The sequence below is a fragment of the Leptidea sinapis genome, chromosome 29 (assembly GCF_905404315.1).
Source record: "Leptidea sinapis chromosome 29, ilLepSina1.1, whole genome shotgun sequence".
NCBI lineage: Eukaryota > Metazoa > Arthropoda > Insecta > Lepidoptera > Pieridae > Leptidea > Leptidea sinapis.
This window is the reverse complement of record NC_066293.1, coordinates 9087953-9110975: the sequence shown is the minus strand read 5'-3', so window position 1 is coordinate 9110975 and position 23023 is coordinate 9087953. Positions and strand designations below refer to the sequence as shown.

Below are 23023 nucleotides of genomic sequence, written 5' to 3'. Positions count from 1 at the left end.
TACACATTTTTGTATTTGTGTCTCTTAGATGTCGTTTTTTCCGTTGCATCCGGTTTGAAATCACAACGATTCTAATGAAGTTTTACTTCAAAAAGCGATTCACTCGATTGTATGAAACGTGCAGTTATTGATAGATTGACAGATGACGGCTATAATAGCCGAAATCCACTACGTTTTAAGCACTTGTTCGCTTTAAACGTAGCCGAATTATACTTCGTCGCTATTATATTGTAATGAATATTTCAAACTTATGTCTAATCACTACACGTTTGATACTAAACTAAATTCCATTAGTATTTACATCCTCTTTGGTCAATAGTTTTAAATTTTAAACAGCGCTAAATGGTTCAGCATTATCTCTCATAGTTTACAAAACTTCAAATAGATAAATTTGTTTTTAGTGTGTTTTTAATGGCTGCGCGCGTTGTTCTTGCTTGAACAAACCGTTACGTTTTCCAAGTTCTATTGTAAGTATATATTATCTTTATATATAAATTACGTGTCACGTTGGAATCCTAAACTAATGAACGGATTTAAATGGGGAATACTTCATGGAGTGCAGTTTAGTCCAACTTGAGAGATAGGATAGTTTTTATTTCGATTTGGCACCTATATATTTTTTTTTTATGGAATAGGAGGACAAACGAGCGTACGGGTCACCTGTTGTTAAGTGATCACCGCCGCCCACAATCTCTTGCAACACCAGAGGAATCACAGGAGCGTTGCCGGCCTTTAAGGAAGGTGTACGCGCTTTTTTTGAAGGTAACCATGTCGTATCGTCCCGGAAACACCGCACAAGGAAGCTCATTCCACAGCTTTGTAGTACGTGGAAGAAAGCTCCTAGAAAACCGCACTGTGGAGGACCGCCACACATCCAGATGGTGAGGATGATATCCTAACTTGTGGCGTGTCGTGCGAAGGTGGAATTCGGCGGCAGGAATCAGGTTAAACAGCTCTTCGGAACACTCCCCGTGATAAATGCGGTAGAAGACACACAATGAAGCGACGTCTCTACGCAACGCCAAGTGATCTAGCCGTTCACATAGCACTGGGTCCCCAACAATTCGAGCTGCTCTGCGTTGCACGTGGTCAAATGGATCGAGCTGATGCTGGGGTGCGCCAGACCAGAGATGACAGCAATACTCCATGTGTGGCCGGACCTGCGCTTTGTAGAGCGCTAGTATGTGGGCCGGCTTGAAGTATTGCCGTGCTCTATTAATGACGCCCAGTTTCTTTTTTTTTGCCAATTTGGCTTTGCCTTCCAGATGACCACGAAATTGGCAACCGCTCGAGATTTCGAGACCCAGTATTCCGATACTAGGCGCGGCTTTAAGAGAAGTTCTCGAAGAGCGGTGATACGACAAATGGGTTTTTTTTGTGGTAAACGCGCAAACTTGAGTCTTCTGGGGGTTAAATTGTACAAGGTTCAATTTTCCCCATTCCGCGACCTTCTCAAGAGAGGACTCGATAGAAGACACAAGTTTCTCCCGGCATTGGTCGACGATTTCCCGAGAGAGACCTGCATGGCCAGTGTATACGGCATCACCAGTGCTATCGTCTGCATAGCAATGAATGTTGGAGGTGTCCAACATATCATTGATATGCAGAAGAAACAGCGTGGGAGACAGCACACAGCCTTGGGGCACTCCAGCATTCACGGGCTTCGGGTTCGAGCAATATCCGTCGACAACGACCTGTATGCTGCGCCCAGTGAGGAAGCTGGAGGTCCACTTGCACAAGCTCTCGGGAAGCCCAAATGATGGAAGTTTGGAGAGGAGCGCCTTGTGCCATACACGATCAAAGGCCTTCGCTATATCCAGGCTAACTGCCAGGCCTTCCCCCTTGCTTTCAATAGCCGCTGCCAATCTATGTGTTAGGTATACCAGAAGATCACCTGCCGACCGACCATGGCGAAACCCGTATTGTCGGTCGTTGATCAACTGGTGACCCTCTAGATATACCAAGAGCTGACGGCTAATTATGCTCTCCATGATTTTGGAGAGCAGGGAGGTAATAGCAATAGGCCTGTAGTTTGCCGGATCCGAAATGTCTCCTTTTTTTTGGATCGGATGGACAAGGGCTGACTTCCATGAGTCAGGGAACGCCTTTAGAATAAGAGTGCCGGAATAAACGCGTTAGCACCGGCGTCAACTCAGGAGCACACGTTCTAAGCACGATTGGAGAATTATGCCATCCGGCCCGCTCGACTTCCTGACGTCCAACGAAAACAGAGCTCGCCTAACAGTTTTCTGTCTGAACTGTACTTCAGGCATAGAGCTCTGACACCGCGGGATGGTCGGCGGTGTTTTTCCGTTGTCGTCAAGAGTCGATTTGGAGGCGAAAAGAGTGCACAAGAGATCGGCTTTCTCTTTTGCCGTATGGGCCAGGGTGTCATTCCTCATGTGCAACGGCGGCATGGACGGCTGGCTGAAGTTACCAAGAGCAGCTTTCGACAACGACCAGAACTTGCGTGTTCCGGTCGGGTAACTGGAAAGCTGCTCGCCGATTTTGACGACGTGAAAATGAAGTTGGAAGGCCACCGGTCCTCGACACTAACCTATGCGAAACATAGCGGCACTAGGCCGCTACTTCACGCTGGTATTCTGTGCGAGTGTGGTAATTAACCCGGACGAGTCTGGCCCGATTGTGCTGACGTCAAAAGACGGCAGCGTGACTCTCCCATTTCTAAAAAGCCCTTAGTCGCCTCTTACGACACCCATGGGCCTGGGACTCCCCTATTCTTTTTACGCCCCGGGAAAAGTACAGGGCATTTGTTTTGTGTGGAAATATTTTCTATGAGAGAATTTAGTGACGCACGGTTTGACAGTTCCGCTGTGAAACAATTTCATTATAACAACAGGGAGCATTTTTTTACGAAATAATTCTTGATGTTTTGAAATATTATTGGCAAATTCCTATAAAACATTTTGTTTTTTACTATCTACAGAACAACTAACAACAAGCTGTCGGGTCAGCTAGTTATGTTATATTTTTATGTATTAATTATTACTCTGTTATACTAGAATATTTTCATTTTATTTAAACTTAATTGAATAAAGCAATGATTAATGTTGGTATAGTAATAAATATTGCGATATATACTATATAACTTGTAAAAGATCTTTTTAATTGTACCTATAGTTTTTATATCTGGCTGGATTTAATAACATTAAAACGGTTACATTTCAAAAAAAGAAATGTTGATTCCGACTTTTATTATTTGTTTTCTTTTTTTTTTGTCAAAATGAGTGAATACGATAAGTTAAGATAATTTATACTTCTAGATAGAGTCTCTTGCAACAATTGATGAAAACATGCCAGGTTTAATACTTTAGTGTGCGTGACAAGCTATGTCTCACACTCGCGATTTGTGTGTCACTATGTGTTAGTGTGCGTGCATTGATTAAAGTAGAGGTTAACTGTCCATTTCAATTTTTTTGACGTGTTAACAACTGTCACAGACTATCTAGATTCTTGACCAAAAACTTAGAATTTAGTAAAAACCTCGTGTTAACGAAATTCTTATTAATAACAATTTAAAGCAAATATGTCAACAATACTTTAATTGTAAATTTTTTAATGTAAATATAAATTATACTGCTTAATATAAAGCTAAAAATAATAATATTAATAAAGTTTGTAACAAGATCAGCAATGAAATAGAATGTCAGTTTTGTAAGAACGAATTTATGGTATGCAAAGACTGGTTAAATAAACTAAAATACAAAAAAGGAGCGTTAGAAACTTAATGGAATAGAACGATATTGTCAATTAAAAACCGATCTTAATAAACCGACTCATACAATTAATGTAGAAGATACTACATTAGCTGATTTTTTTCGACCATAAACCATGTAAGGAAAAGTATCTTTTGAACAGAAAACATTGCTGGTGTTTTAAATAAGCCAGAATAGATTTAGCTAGGATTATCTGACATACAAATAGATATAAGTATCATTTGTTTTACTGAAACTTTTATAAAAAGTGGAGAAGAATCAAATATCACATTGCAAAATTTCGACGTTTTGTAGATTGAATGAAAGACGAGGAGGTAGTTGTATTTTAGTAGAGAAATCTCTAGATTATAAGGTTCTCGATCAGTGTACTAATACTAATAACAAAATACATAATAGAAAAAATATTTGAATGAAATTGCAGTGGAACTAAGCCTATTCGCCAATCCTTCAATATGGGGGATATTGAAGGATTGGCGAATAGGCTTAGTTCTGCAGCATATGCGGTTAAGAAAATTAGACGGTTAACTGACATAGATACGGCGAGATTAGTATACTTTAGTTATTTTCATAGTATTATGTCCTATGGTATATTGTTATGGGGCAGTGCGGCCGATATTAATACCATCTTTGTGCTGCAGAGGAGGGCTATTTGCGCGATTTATAACCTAGGTCCTAAAGAATCATTAAGAGAAAAATTTAAAGAAATAAACATTTTGACTGTTGCTTCTCAATACATTTTTGATAATGTTCTGTATGTTCATAAGCACATTGAGGAATTTTCTAGAAACTGTGACGTTCATAATGTTAACACGAGAACCAAACATAAACTTGTTATGTTTTGTTTAAAGAATTGTTAAAAAACGTTTGTGTGGGAAAGGTTACTATAGCATAAACGATTTCCTTAATGACACACGGACTGGGAATAAAGCGAACTACCCTCAGGCTCTCTAATTATAAATGTTTATTGTACGATATCACATTGTAATCCATATTTTATATTAAAAAAAATCCCGCTAAGTTTCTTGCGCCCATTCATCTCAGGTCTGAGGCAGTCTCTTTTGAATGGGTGGTAGTTTTTGACGTTCAATAAGTGATTTAAATCCTATTTTGAATAAAAATATTTGAAATTGATTTGCTATTGAGGCAACAGCAATAAATCATATGTAAACCAAGCCGTTGCCTCATGCGGTGACCTTGAAGTCGCTAGGCACACGCGAGACACTGTAGGTATGTTTTAAAACGGCTTACCATAGCACAAATTTAATATTATAAATATAACGGAACCAACTCGAAAGCAAGCATGCCTAGATATAACAGCCACAAAATATATTCCCATAGCAGAAGGCAATATAATTAAACTTTCTCTATCGGATCATGAATCATGCGAATTAGTTAGTTTACTGAAAATATTTGTACATAAAGCGAAAAATTTCTTTGTAAAAATAAGGGATTATTGTTAAAAGAATATATATACATTTTTTGCATTTACAATCTATCTAAATTGGCTCGATGTAATAAATGAGTAAATGCCAACACAGCCTTCAAAAATTTTTATGATTTTTTCTGCCTGTTATACGGTCTTTGCTTTCCCATATATATATATAATAAGACTAGCTGACCCAGCAAAGTTGTATTGCCCATATTAAAATCGTGATACAAAAGTAACTGTTGATCGTAGATGGGTGAAAATTTGAAGTTTTATGTATTTTTTAATGCTGACTCATAATCAAACAAATTAAAAAAAAAATAAAATTCGTGTGGACCACCCTTAACATTTAGGGGAATTAAAAATAGTTATTGTCCGAATCTCAGACCTACCCAATATGCACTCAAAATTTCATGAGAATCAGTCAAGCCGTTTCGGAGGAGTTCAAAGTTTAACACAATTAACGAGAATTTTTTATATTAGAAGATATCCAATTATGATGGCAATAATAAATGGATATCAAATGATATTAATAAAAGAGAGAATGAGATTTACTCACTACATATCAAAGTCTCGTAAAACTAAGTTGAGAGTTAAAAAATAAAAACAAAATGTTACGGTCTTGTATTAACTGCTCTAAGAGACATCTAAATAATGCTTAATGCTACATGGGATATAATAAAGAAAAAAGGTAGTCACAATAATATGATAGCTAAAAATTGTATTAACCTAATTCATTATACCGACGTTGATATAACAAATCCTTTAGACATTGCTAAAACATTCAATAAGTCTTTTATAGATTTGACAAAAAAAATTAATCATAATTGGAATAATTAGTATAAATACAAAATAAATTCAATAAATAATATTACATTTCTCTCTACATGGTCCGAGAACGAAGCAATAAAGATAATAAATTCTCTTAAAATTAAAAGATAACGGGTCATGATTCCATATCTACACGTCATATACTCGAAAAGCTACTAAAACCGATATCAATAATTATCGCCCAATTACTCTTAAAGATAATGGAAAAAGCAATGTATGTTATAATAATGCAATTTATAAATAAACTCAATATTAAAAAATATAACAATCTGGATTTCAAGCTAACAAATCAACTACAATGGCTTATGACTTAATAGAAGAAATAACTACATGTATTAACAATAAGTTACTATTATATCAACCTTTTTTGATATGTCAAAGGCATTCGATCTTATTGATAATCATAATATCCTAACAATGTACAAATGTGAAAAGTATGCTCTAAAATGGATTGAAAGTTATGCAGCCGATAGACAACAAATCGTAGAAATAAATAAATGAGAAACTGGAGATGACTACATAGACGTCACCCTATTTAGTTAGTACATTTGGAGTTCCTCAAGGTAGTATTATGGGACCCTTACTATTTTTAATTTATTTAAATGATTTACACGGTGGGGTTGACTATAACTGTGTATCATTTAGTGATGACATATCCATAATTATTGTTGACGAGCATAACGCTATAAATTATAATATGACTTCACAAAAAAAATTTATAGAAACCAAACTATTAAAGACACAAACAGTATAAAATTTTTAGGCCTAATGTTAGATAACAATTGTAACCGGAAAGCTTTGTTTTCGCTTTGAGAAGGCTCAGACAAACTGTACCATTTAATGCTGCACTTACCACGGTTATATTGCTTCAGTTTTACGGTATGGGTTAAAAGTATGGGGTAACTCTAGTAATATTTCTGGCACAAAAATGTGTATAAGAGTTTTATGCAATGTCAGTCCTCTAGAATCGTGTAGACCATTATTCAAAAAGTACCGCCTGATAGTGTTAACGCTTACTAGTCTTAATATATTAGGAATTAGTATGTTCATTAAAACACATGCTAAGCTTCTTAAACCAGCAAAGGACTATTCCATATTAGGATAAAGAGATTCAACTCGTGTTTTTGATGCTATACTGTAGAACAGCGCTTTATCAAAATAACGCAAATGTTATGTTTATTCATTAAGATTTCTTCCTACCAAAAGTACCCAATGCGGCTAAAGTATTTCTCACTTCAATAATCTTGATACAAGAAGACACCACAAGATGTCACCTTAACAAAATGACGGTTAACAGATATGGGTAAACGAGCTTATTAGCAAAATACAAAGTAGCAACTTATAACTAGTTATAAGTGGTTTCTTGGGTTGTGGTACAAGTTGTAAGCGATTTTATTTTCATATTATATTACCCTTAGATTAATGCTTGGTCACCGCTGCGCTCAAACTAGATACCGCAGGCGTAGTCGCAAAGTGTGGCAACTAATACTACGCCCAAGTGGGCGTACGTATGTTCTGGTAAACTTTGCTAATAATTGAAACTAAAATGCCAGGTTGCGTAGTAAAACTTTGTGAAAATAATACTACAAGAAATAAGAAAGACATTAGGATCACATATTATCATTAGTAAGTATTCCAGTTTTTATTCATTTCAATGTACAATAACACGATGCGTATGTTACAAACATTTTAAAGATGCCATTGAGTGTCAAGACAAAAGTCTCACGCACACAAGCATCTTATAGTTGCCGTAATAAAAAAGCTATTGTTCCTAGGTAGTGCGGTATCTAGTTGTAGCGCAGCGGAGACCAATCCTTAGTCTAGGATATTACCATTGTTTCGCTTACCTTTGTGTTTAGATGTTTCATGATCTTTGCAGAAGTACGTTTTCAGGCCGAATGCGGTTGACAGGAGTCAGTATATTATTTGTCATAGTTGTCATTGTGAAGTTAAGCGCCATTTGTTGCCTCGGAGTTCTGGTACGGCCGGACCATCGACAGAATACGACGACATAATTTTGTGCATGCTGCATACCGAATATGGTCCGCTACCAGGGGGCCTACTCCTAAAATCGATATTCGATATATCGTGGCATTAGTAGTGTCGTATCCTACTCTTAGTAACATCGTATGAAATGCCGAAACGATACATTTTATCGATCGATATTATCGATCCTAGCCCTACTCTTAGTTGAAAATGTCAGAGACGAATATTCGAATTTGACAAGATATAATCAAACGTCACTTTTACGATAATCTCAACGCCAACTTCTAGGCTGTCGTTGCTGTTATCGTTTCAAGTTGTATAGAGATATTAGCCATAAAATAATTTATTTATTATTTACATTTCAACAGGATTTTTTTACTACCAAATAATTTAAGTCATTTTGTTGATCGTTTATATGTAGAACGTAATGCAAATGGCCGCCTGAGAAATTGGAAGTCGACAATAAGGGTTGAGCTTCTTTTTTTTTACATTTTATTATCCGCAAGTTTTGTATTATTTAGTCAATTTAAAATGGTCATATTATATTAATTAGATAATTTTTTAATATTTCCATTTTGTGTAAATGATGCAAATTAGTGGTGCAGTGTCTGGCATGGCCTGAACTATGTTTTGACTTTTGACACTTAACACTTAATTGCGATATAGCACAGATAATATTTAGTTTTTCAAGGTTTGAGCATAATTCATTCACTCTAACATAGTAAAAAAATGAAAATATTAGTCAATGGTTACGATGTTGTTACGATAAACGATATGGAATACGAACATTTGTTAGAGTATGGTAGGTACAATATTCAGGGTGTTCCAAAGTTATGGGACATGAAGAGAAAGTACCTTAAATATCGTAGATAGGATATTTTAATGAAAGAAGACTATGTTATTTTTAAAAGTTAGTAATTCTGCATTCAAAGTTTTTCTAAAAATTACTTGCCTCGTGTGGGAATCGAACCGACTTAAATGTAAAAAAACCACCCCTACTTTTATGGTGCCAATTGAAAGAATGGCCAAAAACTAATAACTCTTCTTAAGTAACAAAGTATTTTAAAAGAAAGGAGCAACTGAAAATGTTTGAGTCAAATTTCACAGAAATATTGTATTATTTTATTTACCTTGAATCTTATCTTATGCACAACCATAACAATTTGCTGATAACGTGGCGATTTAATGGTCACATTAACGGCCGTTTTCAATAACCTATCTACCCTAAGTTTAACTTACGGATACATTGCTCTCACCGTTTGATGACAAATCCAAATATTTTTATTCAAAATAGGATTTAAAATCACTTATTGAACGTCAAAAACTACCACCCATTCAAAAGAGACTGCCTTAGATCTGAGAAGAATGGGCGCAAGAAACTCAGCGGGCTTTTTTTTTAAATATAAAATATGGATTACAATGTAATATCGTACAATAAACATTTATAATTAAAGAGCCTGAGGGTGTTCGCTTTATTCCCAGTCCGTGGTGTCATTAAGAAAATTGTTAACCTTTCCCACACAAACGTTTTTTAACAATTCTTTTAAATTTCGTAACACCTTTGTTTTGTACATTTTCTGGGATCATATTGTAGAAGCATATACATCGCCCAACAAAAGACTTACTAACTCGACCCAACCGAGTAGTAGGCATAACAAGTTTATGTTTGTTCCTCGTGTTAACATTATGAATGTCACAGTTTCTAGAAAATTCCTCAATGTGCTTATGAACGTACAGAACATTACCAAAAATGTATTGAGAAGCAACAGTCAAAATGTTTATTTCTTTAAATTTTTCTCTTAATGATTCTTTAGGACCTAGGTTATAAATCGCGCGAATAGCCCTCTTCTGCAGCACAAGACAAGATCTTATCTATCCAAAGTTATGTCCAATACAGTTATAAGTCCAATGCTATCTGTCAATAGGTTATTGAAATGTAAGTAAGCGTAAAAGGATAGATTTGTCTACGTCTAGTAAATTAAACTAACGATAGATAGGTTATTGAAAACGGCCGTAAATGAACACACAGGAAGAGCTATCTAACCTTATAAAAAAACACTTTTAAAGGATTAAAACGCGTGTAATAGTAACTGTGTTTTTACATTAGATTTTTGCGTAAAAGTTACATTTTTATTTTAGTAAACACAATGTTTCAAGACCTTTCCAGATCTTTTTTCAGGGGGACTGGAAACCTCTGGTTAACTACTGACTGCACGAAGTAGGTGTCACTGCCTACGATACCACGCGGTTACTAGGTTACATACAGGATGTTATGAAATGAAATAATGGAAAATTAATTTATGTATTTTATTTTTAACCGACTTCAAACAAGGATGGGGTTCTCAATTCGACGGCACTTTTTTATGGTTGTGACCTCAGATCTTTCGTCTGCGTGAACCGATTTAGATTATTCTTTTTTTTTTCTTTGAAAGCTTGGTCTAGATCTGACAATGGTATCCATGAGAAAACCATAAAAGCGACAAATTGACGAATAGCTAATTACCACGCTAACCGAATTCGATTATTGTTTTTTTATTGGAAAGGATGTACTTTAAGGATAGTTTGATGACGGTTTCGTGCGGTTCTGAGTATTTGATCCATTACAAAGTAACAGATCTCTTCAATTCTTAGAAGCAAATTAACGATACTCAGCGGAATCTTTCATATGTTACCTAACATAACAGTGAAGCGTCAAAACAAGCCAGTTAACGTGTAAATACACAGCCCTACGCACACACTTACACCAATATAAGCCGATCAGCCGCCATTATGACATCTGTCATCGTCTGTGACGGATCAGTTTACGTCGGAATAAATTATTTTAATATGCTGCCGTGTGTTGAGAAATTGTGTAAAATCAATGATAGGATACATTAAAAATGTCAAGGAATTACCTTTCAGAGATAGAATTGTTTTTAATCGACTTCAAAAAAGGAGGAGGTACTCAATTCGTCGGTATGTTTTTTTTATGTTTGTTACCTCAAAACTTTCGACTGGGTAAACCAATTTTGATAATTCTTTTTTTATTTGAAAGCTGGTGCTTCCCGGGTGATCCCATTGTAATTTGGTTCAGATCTGACAATGGCATCCATGAGAAAACCATAAGAGTCTTAAATTTGCTATACATACGTATAGCAAAGTGGATGATAAATTTACGAATAACTCTAAACTTTTTTTATTGGAAAGGATATACTTCAAAGATAGTTTGGTGAGAGTTTGGTTGGGTTCTGATTACGGAATCCATGATAAACTAACGGAACACTGTCTGTAATCAAATTGCAAAGTACTTACGTTCATTGCTGCATTGAAAAATTGAGTACATCTACACATATTTAGACAAATTGTTAGTTAGTGTACTTTAAATTCACTTAAAATCATAAAACAAAAAAAAAATTAACAAAAAAAACAACCGCCTTCAAAAACACTTCCAAAACAAAAGATATAATGTGCACTAAAAAGTATAAAAATAATTGCGTATTTTTATACAATCTAATTAATTAATTTGATTCTAGTTACGATTATTATTATTTTTATTTACATTATATCTAGTGTTTTTGAAGGCGGTTGTTTTTATGTTAATTTTTTTTGATTACACTATTTTATGGTCTTTTCATAATACAAATTAATTCGATTTTTTGGACGTAACATCCGGTGTGACCGGAAAATAAACGGGGACTTTACCCGAAAAATAGGGTAATCCATTTAATGGTGTTCTAAGCACATAAATCATTGTGTTTCAAGATGCAATGATTTATTATCATAAATGTGTTCATAATTCTGTTATCACAAGTCTGTCTTTACCAATATTTTTTTAAAGTAGCGTGGAACACTACATCAATGCGAATATCGTTCTCATCTTTGATCTGGTACATGCCAGTATCAGTTCTAAACATTAAATCACATGCAACGCAGAGCTACTCGAATTGTCGGGGATCCAGTGCTCTGTCAAAATTTCCATCACTTGTGTATTTACTTAACAACCAAATCACTATAAAACACATAGTTATTTATCCTCTAAAAATGTACTTTTTTGATACCACGTCAGTGACAAACAAACGAATTTAGAAATGTTACGTAAAATATGTACGTCTTTTTTATATCAGTTTAAACAAAGATACTAGATATTCACTACAAACAAGACTTGGGCACAGGAATCAAACCCCCAATCCACACTTTCAAGGTGTTACTGTTTTTTTTATCTAATTTATTTATTAACTCGTACTATGCCTGATATTTTTATTTTTATTTTGGGAAACAATCAGACTAACAGAAATTAAAAAATCGGAGTTTAAAGTAGTGTGGCTATATAATAATATGGCTAATAAATTTTTAATTTATTAGGCACATAAGTAAATTTGCCAGAAACTGTCATAACCATAATGTTAACACCAGGAACAGACATAAACTTATGATGCCTACTACACGGCTAAGTCGAGTTAGTCTTTTGTGGGGCGATGTATATGCTTTTACAACAAGATCCCAGAAAATGTTCAAAATAAAAGTATTACGTTATTCAAAAGAATTGTTGTGTGATAAAGGTTACTATAACATAAATGATTTTCTTAATATAATAGATACCACAGATTTTGAATGGAGTGCCCTCAGGCTATTAAATAATAAGTTTAATTGTACAATATTACTTTGTAAATATATAAAAAAAAGCCCGCTGAGTTTGTTGCGCCCATTCTTTTCAGGTCTGAGGCATTCATTTTGGAATGGGTGGTAGTTCTTTGACTTTCAATAAGTGATGTCACACCCTATTTTGATTAGAAATCTTTGAATTTGAATAACGGGACATAATTTGTCTTAGCTGGTAACTGCACACACACTAGCATAAAGGTACTTCGCTTGTTAATATCTACGGCGCGGAGTCCTTATTTTTTTACTCCTTCGTGTTAGCTATCCGGATATTTGATTCCACTACCGTAACGTCGTTATGGTCGAGTAATTGTCTAAGTCAAATATTAATGACCGGTGCGATTTGCGTCACCTGCACAGATGCAAAATTAAATTTAAAATCTGTTTTATTAATTACGAAATTTCGATAACTTTAATCATAATAATATATTTATAATATTTATTATTTCATTACATATCACATATAATAATTATTTCGTTTTTCCCTGTTCTTGTACTGTACTGAAATAATTTATATCATAGACACACTTGTTTTTTTGTATGGAATAAGAGGACAAACGAGCGTACGGGTCACCTGGTGTTAAGTGATCACCGCCGCCCACATTCTCTTCCAACACCAGAGGAATAACAAGCGCATTGCTGGCCTTTAAGGAAGGTGTACGCGCTTTTTTTGAAGGTACCCATGTCGTATCGTCCCGGAAACACCGCACAAGGAAGCTCATTCCACTCGTACTACTAAACGAGGAAGAAAGCTCCTTGAAAACCGCACTGTGGAGGACCACCACACATCCAGATGATGGGGATGATATTCTAATTTGTGGCGTGTCGTGCGAAGGTGGAATTCGGCGGCAGGAATCAGGTTAAAATTTTAATTTTGTTTGCACAAAATTAAAATTTGAAATTAGAAAAGTGTCACGAATTGAAATAAATACTTTCCGATAGGAAAGGAAAGGAAAGAGATATCTCAAGTTGGATCAAACTGCGCACAGTATGCAATATTTTATTGAAATCGGTTAATTAGTTTTAAACTATTAATTGGAGTTCATCGCGGTCGAACAACGTAACACGATATTTTTATATTTAAAGATAAATACCTGCTTCTGTATTGCACAAGGCATTTAAATACCTACGTAATTAGCTAATTGTTTTGACTGTCTTATTGTGCATAAGACAAAAAAAATACTCAAGGTATATGATATTATACAATATTTCTGTGAAAATATCCTTAATTGTCCTAACTAAGAACAATGTATACTTATCTTTGTATTAAGTTTTATTCGGCAAAAACTTAAACCGTAAAAACCACAAATTTTATTTTATGTGAAAAGACTAATTAAATAATCGTTTAGGTGGACTCGTGGACTTCTGTCGTAACCATTCGCAATCAAGTTACGTAGTAAACTGGTTGAACATGAAGCGATCTGCGTATTTTATTATAATTCTCTCAATCGTAATATTTTCTTGTGAGGCCGCGAGAATATTTGCAATATTTCCGGTGCCATGCCACAGCCATCAGATGTCATTTCGTCCCATAACGCAAGAACTAGTTAGAAGAGGACACGAAGTTACTGTCGTTACTTATTTGGCAGCATTTCCCAATGGAACTGTGGCTAATCTAACCGAAATAGACATACAAGATGTGATTCACAATCTGGGTAAAATTGCTCTTGAAGATGATATGCAAACTGCTAATGATATCGTATCACAGCAAGAGATAGCACTGAGATCTGGTCCTGCAATGTTTGACAAAATCCTCGAAGGTAAACTGAAGGATTATCTAACTGACCGGAAGCACAAGTTTGATATTATTCTAGCAGAGGCTTGCGCGAGACTTTTACTAATGTTTTCTCATGTTTTCAAAGTGCCTGTGGTGCAAATAAGTTCTTTTGGTGGCAGTTTTGGTATTTTTGAAATGGTTGGAGCTGCAAACCATCCATTGTTATACCCGTTAGCTGTGCGAGAGAAGTTTGATGATCTATCAATGATTGATAAAGTAAGAGAGATGTATATCCAGTATAAACAAGAAAAGATATTTTATGATTTAGAGGAAAATGAGAATAGGTTGGTAAGGAAATATTTAGGCAATGATGTTCCATCGTTGACTGAGCTACAGGATAACGTTGCATTAGTTTTACTGAATGTACATTCGATTTGGGATTACAATCGTCCAGTTCCTGCTAATGTTGTATATTTGGGAGGACTGCACTTGAAGGAACCGAAACCTTTGCCTAATGTAAGTATAAAACCGATACTTAGATTATAATATAGTATATATCAATGTCAATGAACATCAAGAATAAAATTAAATGAAACATATCAATGCCGATGTAGTGTTTAGGTAGATGAGCTTGGCTGTGTCGGGCGTCAAGCCAGCATTAATTGAGTCATCCACTGGCATTTGCCGCTAATAATAATAATGTAACCAGCTATTTTAGAGCCAAATGGCATTACCAAGTGTCGTGACGGAATGACACTGGTGTCTTGGATATGGGGAAGGGCGCTGGTGTGGGACGCGACTTGCGTCGACATTCCAGGCTTCTTCTCATGTATAAGTTACTCCAGTTGGTGCTGGTACTGCTGCTTTGACTGCCGAAGACAGCAAGCTTCGGAAATATTGTCTCAGTGACAGTCCGTCTTTTCAAAAGCGCGGAGAATATACTTTGTACCATAGTCCTATCAATGCGTCTCAATAAACGGCGTGTTCATTTTGTAGTTTTTTTGACTATTAATAGGTTATTAGGCTTTTTATTAATAAGGTATTAAAAAGTCACAGATTTTTTTACTTGTGGGAGGCTCATTTGCACAGAATGCCGACTTGAAGCAGTAATATGTAAGCGTTATTGTGTTTCAGTCCATAGCTAGTAAAATTACTGGGCAAATGAGACTTAACATCTAATGTCTCAAGGTGACGGTCGCAATTGTAATAGTGCTCAGAATTTTTGTGTTTATCAAGAATCTTGAGCGGCACTGCATGAAAATAGACAGGGCGTATCGAATTACTATCAGCTAAACGCCCTGGTCGTCTCGTCCCTTATTGTCATAAAAAAAAGGAAAATACAAAACAATAGCATTCGATAAACCACTGGGATACGTGTAAAGTGTGCTACGTTCTACATTGCATTTTAAGAACAATAATATATGACAGTAGAAATAACAAAATATAAACAACAGACAAAAACACAAAACAAAAATGGTTTAAATCATGTTTAAGTACAAATAAACACTTAATTAAACCGCCTACCGTGGGTACAGTGTAATTACCTGGTTCAGTGCGCAACCTCACAAGCCATCTCCAGTATGTTGTTTAAAAATGTATTTTTTATACCTATATGTGTTACTTTGCCTTTGTAAGGCTTTCAATAAAACAGGTGTTCATATCATTTAATAACCTCGGTATAATATATTTAGTGATTCTTTCATCATAATATTTATACCTACTTTCTAGCACCAACTGTCTCATGTCTCTGTTACTGTTTCTTTACTCTCTCTTTGGTTTACTCCATTCCATTTTAGTTAGCATAATCAAATCACTTTTTTCACGTAGGTCACGGAAATGACACTTATGAATGTCAAATATTTTCATTATTGAATTTACCGCCAATTTGTAAAGGGTTGAGCTAATGAGAAGAACTGGCAAGAAACTCACTGTCATTCTTTTAAATCAACATTTAAATTTTCATCGTTTTACAAATAATTTCAAATTACAATATATGTAAAGTGATACAACAAAATTACTCAAACGTCAAATAGTCAATGAGTTACACGAGTAAATGTTAATTAATACAAAATAAAAGTTATTGAGTACAGTAGCTGCATCACCCACACACACCGTAAATAAATAAAGGTATTTTGCGAGCATTTTAATAGTGATTATAAAAAAAATATACCTATAATTTTTAAACTATCAAGCAGAGTTTCTGGTTACAGAAGCATCCTGCCACCGCAATTAGTGCCCGTTCACGAGCATGACGCATGAGCCAGCCATCCCCTCGACCATATTTTAGGGAAGGGAACGACCCGTCCCATGTCGCTGCCACAAGCAGTGACATTTAAGCAAGCATGATGGAACCTGTCACCAAATAACAAAAAAAGAATGTTAGAGTACGTTGACCCAAGCAATGCCTCGATAAAACGACTGTAATGTGAATCAATGATATGTCATTATATTAATTACTGAGATAATACTATTCTAGTAACAGACAAAAAAGAACATATATACTACATACTTAACTTACTTAATAACAAAAATAACATTCAAGTACTATCTAACTTACCTATCTACCTACTTAACATTATATGTGCATAGAACGTTATTGATATGAATGGAAAATTCATCTTCTTAGGTCGGATTAAGGATATATCAAATTATACAAATCATTCAACAAAAAACCAACCATAAAAAACCAACACAAAACTTAATATATCGCTAACCAGCAAAATTAATATCTACCACCGTACCATTGCGCATGTTTACCTAGACTTTGACGTCACACTGCGCTTCAACCAATAGCATTGCGTTTCGATGTTTTACATATTTCCCGCGTATTTATTGCACTTTTGTCAAACTATTAAAAAGAACAAACTATTTAAGATGCAGTCAATAATAACAAAGATTTAAAAAATCACATTTGAACTAAATCTATGCTACATGCATATGGGTATTGTGAAAGAGAGATAAGAAACAAAAAAATCGGTCCACTGTATATCAACCATAATGGACTTACGGCCGTTCCCAATATACTATCTACAGAAAGTGATAAATTACTACCTTCTACTTTCAGTAATTATCTGTCAATAATCTGAAGCTGTCCCATTATACCTGATAAGTCATTCTTATCGCCTTATATTGGGACGCGTGAATTGCAATTTCCATACAAACTTCTATCGCTGTGCGTCGTCTCTTTGACAGACAGCGTGTACGGATAAGGTGAGTTACCGTCGATAAGTTTATTGGGACAGAAAAGTCAACGATAGTTACGATTTTTATGTCAAGTAAAAGATAGACTGAATATCGGGAACGGCCGTAACTATTATGGTATGTACAGACCAGCTGACAACTCGATAATGCGTGACCAATTCTTTTTTGTCAATGTTTGCGTTCACTAATTTAGTATTCTAAATACTAAGGAGCTAATAGACCAGTGTCGATCATTTTTGAAACCAAAAGAATAATAGTACGATGAAACCCATTGGCAATGGAAGAGAATATAACAAAAATAAAAGGAAAAATAAATTACGGGCGATCTGAGGTCGGCAAGTGGAAAAGGACCCCTCCCTTGTTTAAGGGTAAAAAACGGTGTATCTCGATTTCCGGCAAAACTGCATATTTTTCCCACGGACTAGTAAAAAAGTAAGGACTCCGTGTCACCTTACATAACAGTGTAGCACCAAAACAAGCCGATTAACGTGTAAATACATAGCCCTTATGACAATTCTCATAATGGCCGATAGGAGAATTGTCATCGTCTGTGACAGATCAGTTTGCGTCTCAATAAAATATTTTAAAAAAGCCATCGTGCGTTATGAAAACGTGTAAAAACGATACTATATAGGTATTTGTGGCAATATATGATTATTTAAGGTAGAAAAAATTGTGTAACTAGTATCCCCTGTAACCGCACACACACTAGCATAACGGTGCTTCACTTGCTAATATCACGGCGCGGAGTCCTTCTTGTTTTACTCGTCCGTGATTTTTCCTTTCATTTTTGTTATATCCTCTTCCTTTTCCAATAGGTTTCATCCGACTATTTTTTACCTTTTATCATTTTCAAAGGCTTCAGCACTGGTCTATAATGCCAAACGCAGCTGACTGTTTACGACATTTCAATCAAAATCGATTACAGCTGTTATAATAGGTTCCGTTTCCTTTTCTATCTTGCTATCTTTTACAATTGCTATAAATAAAGACATAAACAGACTACATGCAATCGTTTCTAATTATATTTATTATTTACTAGCTGATGCCCGCAACTTCGTCCGCGTCGATAAAGGGTTTTTAAAAATAATAAGCAAGTTTGGAATTGAAGATTATCTCATGTCCTATTCTAGTTATGGTTCCCGTTTTCGCTCCCGTCCCCAACACATTTTAATGAATCTTATTTCGAGTAAGATTGCTTATCTCATCGACGTAAATTTCATTTTTTCACAAATGCTGCGGGAACCATGCATTTTTTCCGAGATAAAATGTAGGCTATGTATCCTTTTTCATGCTCTAGTCTATCGCTATACCAAATTTCATCAAAATCGGTTCAGTAGCTCAGGCGTAAAAGCATAACAAACAAACTTAAATTCACATTTATAATATTAGTAGGAATTGTACTTTCTTATTCCGTTTTTCACAGGTGTGAGGCATACTATTTCGAATGAGTGATAGTTTTTGAAGTTCAATAAGTGGTTTTAAATCTTATTTGGAAAAAATATTTTCATTAGAATTTGTATGCATTTACCTCAGATGATTTATACGTGTAGATAGACACCTCGACAGAGCCTCTTGCTGCTAGAAAACCGATGAAAACAGTCACATAAAATGTCAAAATAATAACAATTAATAATATACTAGAGTAATATAATATTGACACACTATAACACAAATTATCTTGCCCCAAACTAGGCAGAGCCTGTACTATGGCTGCAAGACAACGTAATATACTTACTAATCATACATCCATATAATATATAAACTTCCAGAACTCGGAAACAAACATCCATATTCATCATTTAAATGGTCGTACCTACCGGAATTCCAACCCAGGACCTCTAGCACAGTGGGTAACTGACTGGGCTATATCAGTCGTCCAAAGAAAGCTAAAAAACTATCAGTTATGTCTAAATTTTCATTCTTTCAGGATCTACAGACAGAATTGGAGTCATCCAAAGGCGTGATCTACATGAGTTTCGGTACCGTTGTGAGCCCAAAGACTTTGCCTACGGACAAGCTGCGTATGTTTCTCAAAGTGCTTGGTGAGCTGCCCTACGATGTATATTGGAAGTGGACTGGTGATGTTGGAACGGTGCCAAGCAATGTTAGAGTGAGGAAGTGGTTCCCTCAGGCGGATCTACTGAGTAAGTTGTTTCTTTAATATGTTTTATTGATCTGATCAGTTGGAAGGCTGCAATGCTTTACTGTGAGCCTCGGTATCTTGTGAGTCCTGGGTTTGATGATGGTCCAAATAATGTTCCTTGTGATACACTCCATATTATGTTATTTACAATTGTTTTATCCTTTCAACGATTAACGAGCATTTTATATAGTTAATCTGAACATTAACAACCAGGTTATGAACTTAAGAGTGTTCATTACGATAACAATCACCTTTCAAATTATTGATGATCTACCTTATCAAAAACTTTACCAAAATCTTGCATTCTACTATATTGTTCTATCTGGTTCTATTAGGGATTTTATTCCACGTACAATCCAAATATCGAGTGAAGTTCCGCGGGCGGTTTTCTATTCGTTATTATATTAATTATTTTTTTTTTCTATTCGGCACACTTCACTCATTCATACCCATTTGCAACTCTGAAAGGATTTGGAACTATTCTGAAATTGAACTACTGCATATAAATGAGATTTTTACTTACCTTTACCCAATTTCCTTTGCTTTAAACTAATCATTATGATAATACCGACATATTAATTTCGACAGGACATGAAAAGGTAGTGTTGTTCATAACACAAGGCGGTCTGCAATCAATCGATGAATCTATCGAGGCGGGGGTACCAATGTTGTGTATACCGATTATGTGGGACCAGTGGTACAACGCTGCTAGAATCTCCAAACTCAATATTGGAACATGGATGAACGTTCGAGAAGTAACTGAGAAGCAGTTTAAGGAAGGAATCTTAAATATTACGCAGAACAGAACGTTACGGTAGGATTGTTATGTAACATTTTTTCGTGCTTATAATCATTTTTCTTTAAAAAGTAATTAAACTATTCGATTACATATTAGATAGGAAAAATAAAATAAAAACAAAAACAGATAGATAAAATAGATAGAGGGAGATTGATTTGCTTTGATTATTGGTTTAGTTTAAGAAAATGCGTGAGGAACTTTATTACTGACGTTGTTCCTTGACCTAAGACTGGATTAACACAACGTTGACTATCCCACTTCTGATTCGTAGCTTCTTCCGGACTTTTAAGACCCAATACTAAAGTGAACGGAGACATTGATAAAAACAGTAAAGCTTATCATGTAGATAATTTAAAATTTGTCCTAATTTCTTTCAGTTACCGAGAGAACGTGATAAAACTTCGTGAGCTGTATCACGATAAACCGCTCACTTCTCTGGAGTCGGCAGTTTGGTGGATAGAGCACGTGATACGACACAAAGGCGGGAAACATCTGAGATCTCCCGCCTTCAACATGGCGGCCACAGATTATTATGAAATGAATCTTATTTTTGTTGTGGCTCTGATATTGCTATCGGCTGCAGTTGTTGTACTTTTATCTCTGAATTTTGTATTTGATTTGCTTAGAACTAATAAATTAAAGGAGGACTAACATGGTTCTTTCTTTTAATCTACAAAGCGTCACAGAGCGTGTTAAACTACAAAACCTTAGACCACTCATTACTCAATGACGATTGCCAGTATTTAATAAAATCTTAGATTTTTTTAGAGCTTCCTTGTGCGGTGTTTCCGAGACGATAGGTACCTTCAAAAAAAGCGCGTATGAGTTCCTTTAACTTCGGCGAATGTGGCGGTGATCACTTCACACCAGTCACTCATTTGTCCTTCTTTTAAATTAAAAAAAAAAAAACCGCTAGCAAAGAGACACTAGGAATAAATTTAAATTCAAATATTATTATTCATAATAGGATATGAAATCACTTATTGAAGGTAGAAAACTACTATTCATTTGGAAATGAATGCCTCAGACAAATATTGTTTACTTCGTCGTGCATAACTTGGTTTCTTTTCGCTTTGAATATCTGTGATGTGTCATCCACGAACAATACTACCTTATTACCTTTTTTCTATAAGGAAGAAAGATTATTTATGTATATAAGGAAGAGGAACGGTCCGAGAATAGACGCTTGTGGTACCCCAATACTGAGAAGAGTCCCAGAAGATCTACCGCCATTCGCCGTCGACCTTTTGAATTCTATTGTTAAAATATGAAAATGATCGAGCGCAGTCCCTTTTATGCCATAACTTCCTGACTAGCGTTGAATGTTGAAAACAATCAAAGGCCTTAGATAAATCACTGAAGATACCAAGTGCATTAAGTGATTCCCTCCAGGCATCAAAAATATTCTTGATTAGCTCAACATTCCATTTGTAATACGTTTTTCAGTAACAGCAGAACGTTAAGTTCTAGTTCAGACTCGAAAGTGAAAAGGAAGAGAAGAAGTAGTAAAAAGTACAAAAAGTGGAAAGTAATTCAGTGCGGAGAAGATGGAAGAGAACGAGTGTTCGGTGTGGTGTGATCTGGTGAAGGCACCGCTATCTGATAAGGAACAGCGGCAGACCGGCAAACTGCAAGTTCGTGGAAGTAAATGCATAGGATCATTCCTAAGCTGTGTATTACTTTCCAATCCCTGACCCACTCTCGTTACTCTCACTCTCACTCAACTTTACTGGGGTTAATTTGTGATAATTCCAGTTATATGAAAACCATTTTGATTGGAGCAAAAAATTTGTTTGAACTGAAAAACTCTTAATAACATAATCTCATTTGTATTGCAAATATCAATTAATTCCACATTAATAACGAATTCTTAAACTTAAGGTCAAGTTTAATGTTAACAGTAACGCTGAGTCTTAACATAGACTAAGAAATGTGTTGCACCATCGTATATCTTTGCAAAGTTAAAGTTAAAAAAGTGAAATATCAAGGCAATATCGATTATTTCTTTGAAACTTTTGACAGGTTCATTCAGCTTTAACCAGCGAAGATTGGACGGTTACGGTTCACAGTTAAAGTTATGACGTCATCAAAAAGTTGTCAAATGGTGCAACAATTTTTTTGCTTAACCGGTACTTTAACATGTTTGTTGTTGCTTAAGTTTGTTGATGCAATTTATACTTAATTAAGTAATAAATGTGAATTCTAAAAGAACATAACACTATCATATAATATTATGTTAACATAATAAATATATTATACAATTTTTTTTTCTGAACACAAAAAATCGCTTAATACTATTATGATCTAGAGCATATATCAATTACAAGATTTTATACAAAGAATACATTTAAAAAAAAAAATACATATTTTGCATTAACATAGCAACATTCATTTAATGCAAATTATACCTTAGCGCCTTAGCGCTTATATCGAAATACCAAGGATAATTTCGCATCATTTCTTGAATAAATATTCACAATTACAATATAAAATAAAAAATAATAATTGTTATTGAAAGACGTAAGCTGTCCCCTTAAACCGC

At 35.1% G+C, this 23023-nt stretch overlaps 2 protein-coding genes across 2 annotated transcripts in view; one reads left to right on the top strand and one right to left on the bottom strand.

Moving 5' to 3' along the window:
- Positions 1-23023, bottom strand: part of LOC126973332 (serine hydrolase-like protein) — a 275685-nt gene that overhangs the window by 105743 nt on the left and 146919 nt on the right. The gene's annotated exons all lie outside the window — the stretch shown is intronic.
- LOC126973334 (UDP-glucuronosyltransferase 1A1-like) lies at positions 413-21132 on the top strand. Its single transcript, XM_050820559.1, has 4 exons — positions 413-467; positions 19467-19683; positions 20271-20496; positions 20859-21132. Exons 2-4 carry the CDS (start codon positions 19509-19511, stop codon positions 21130-21132), a joined length of 675 nt encoding a protein of 224 aa, XP_050676516.1. The 5' UTR covers positions 413-467; positions 19467-19508.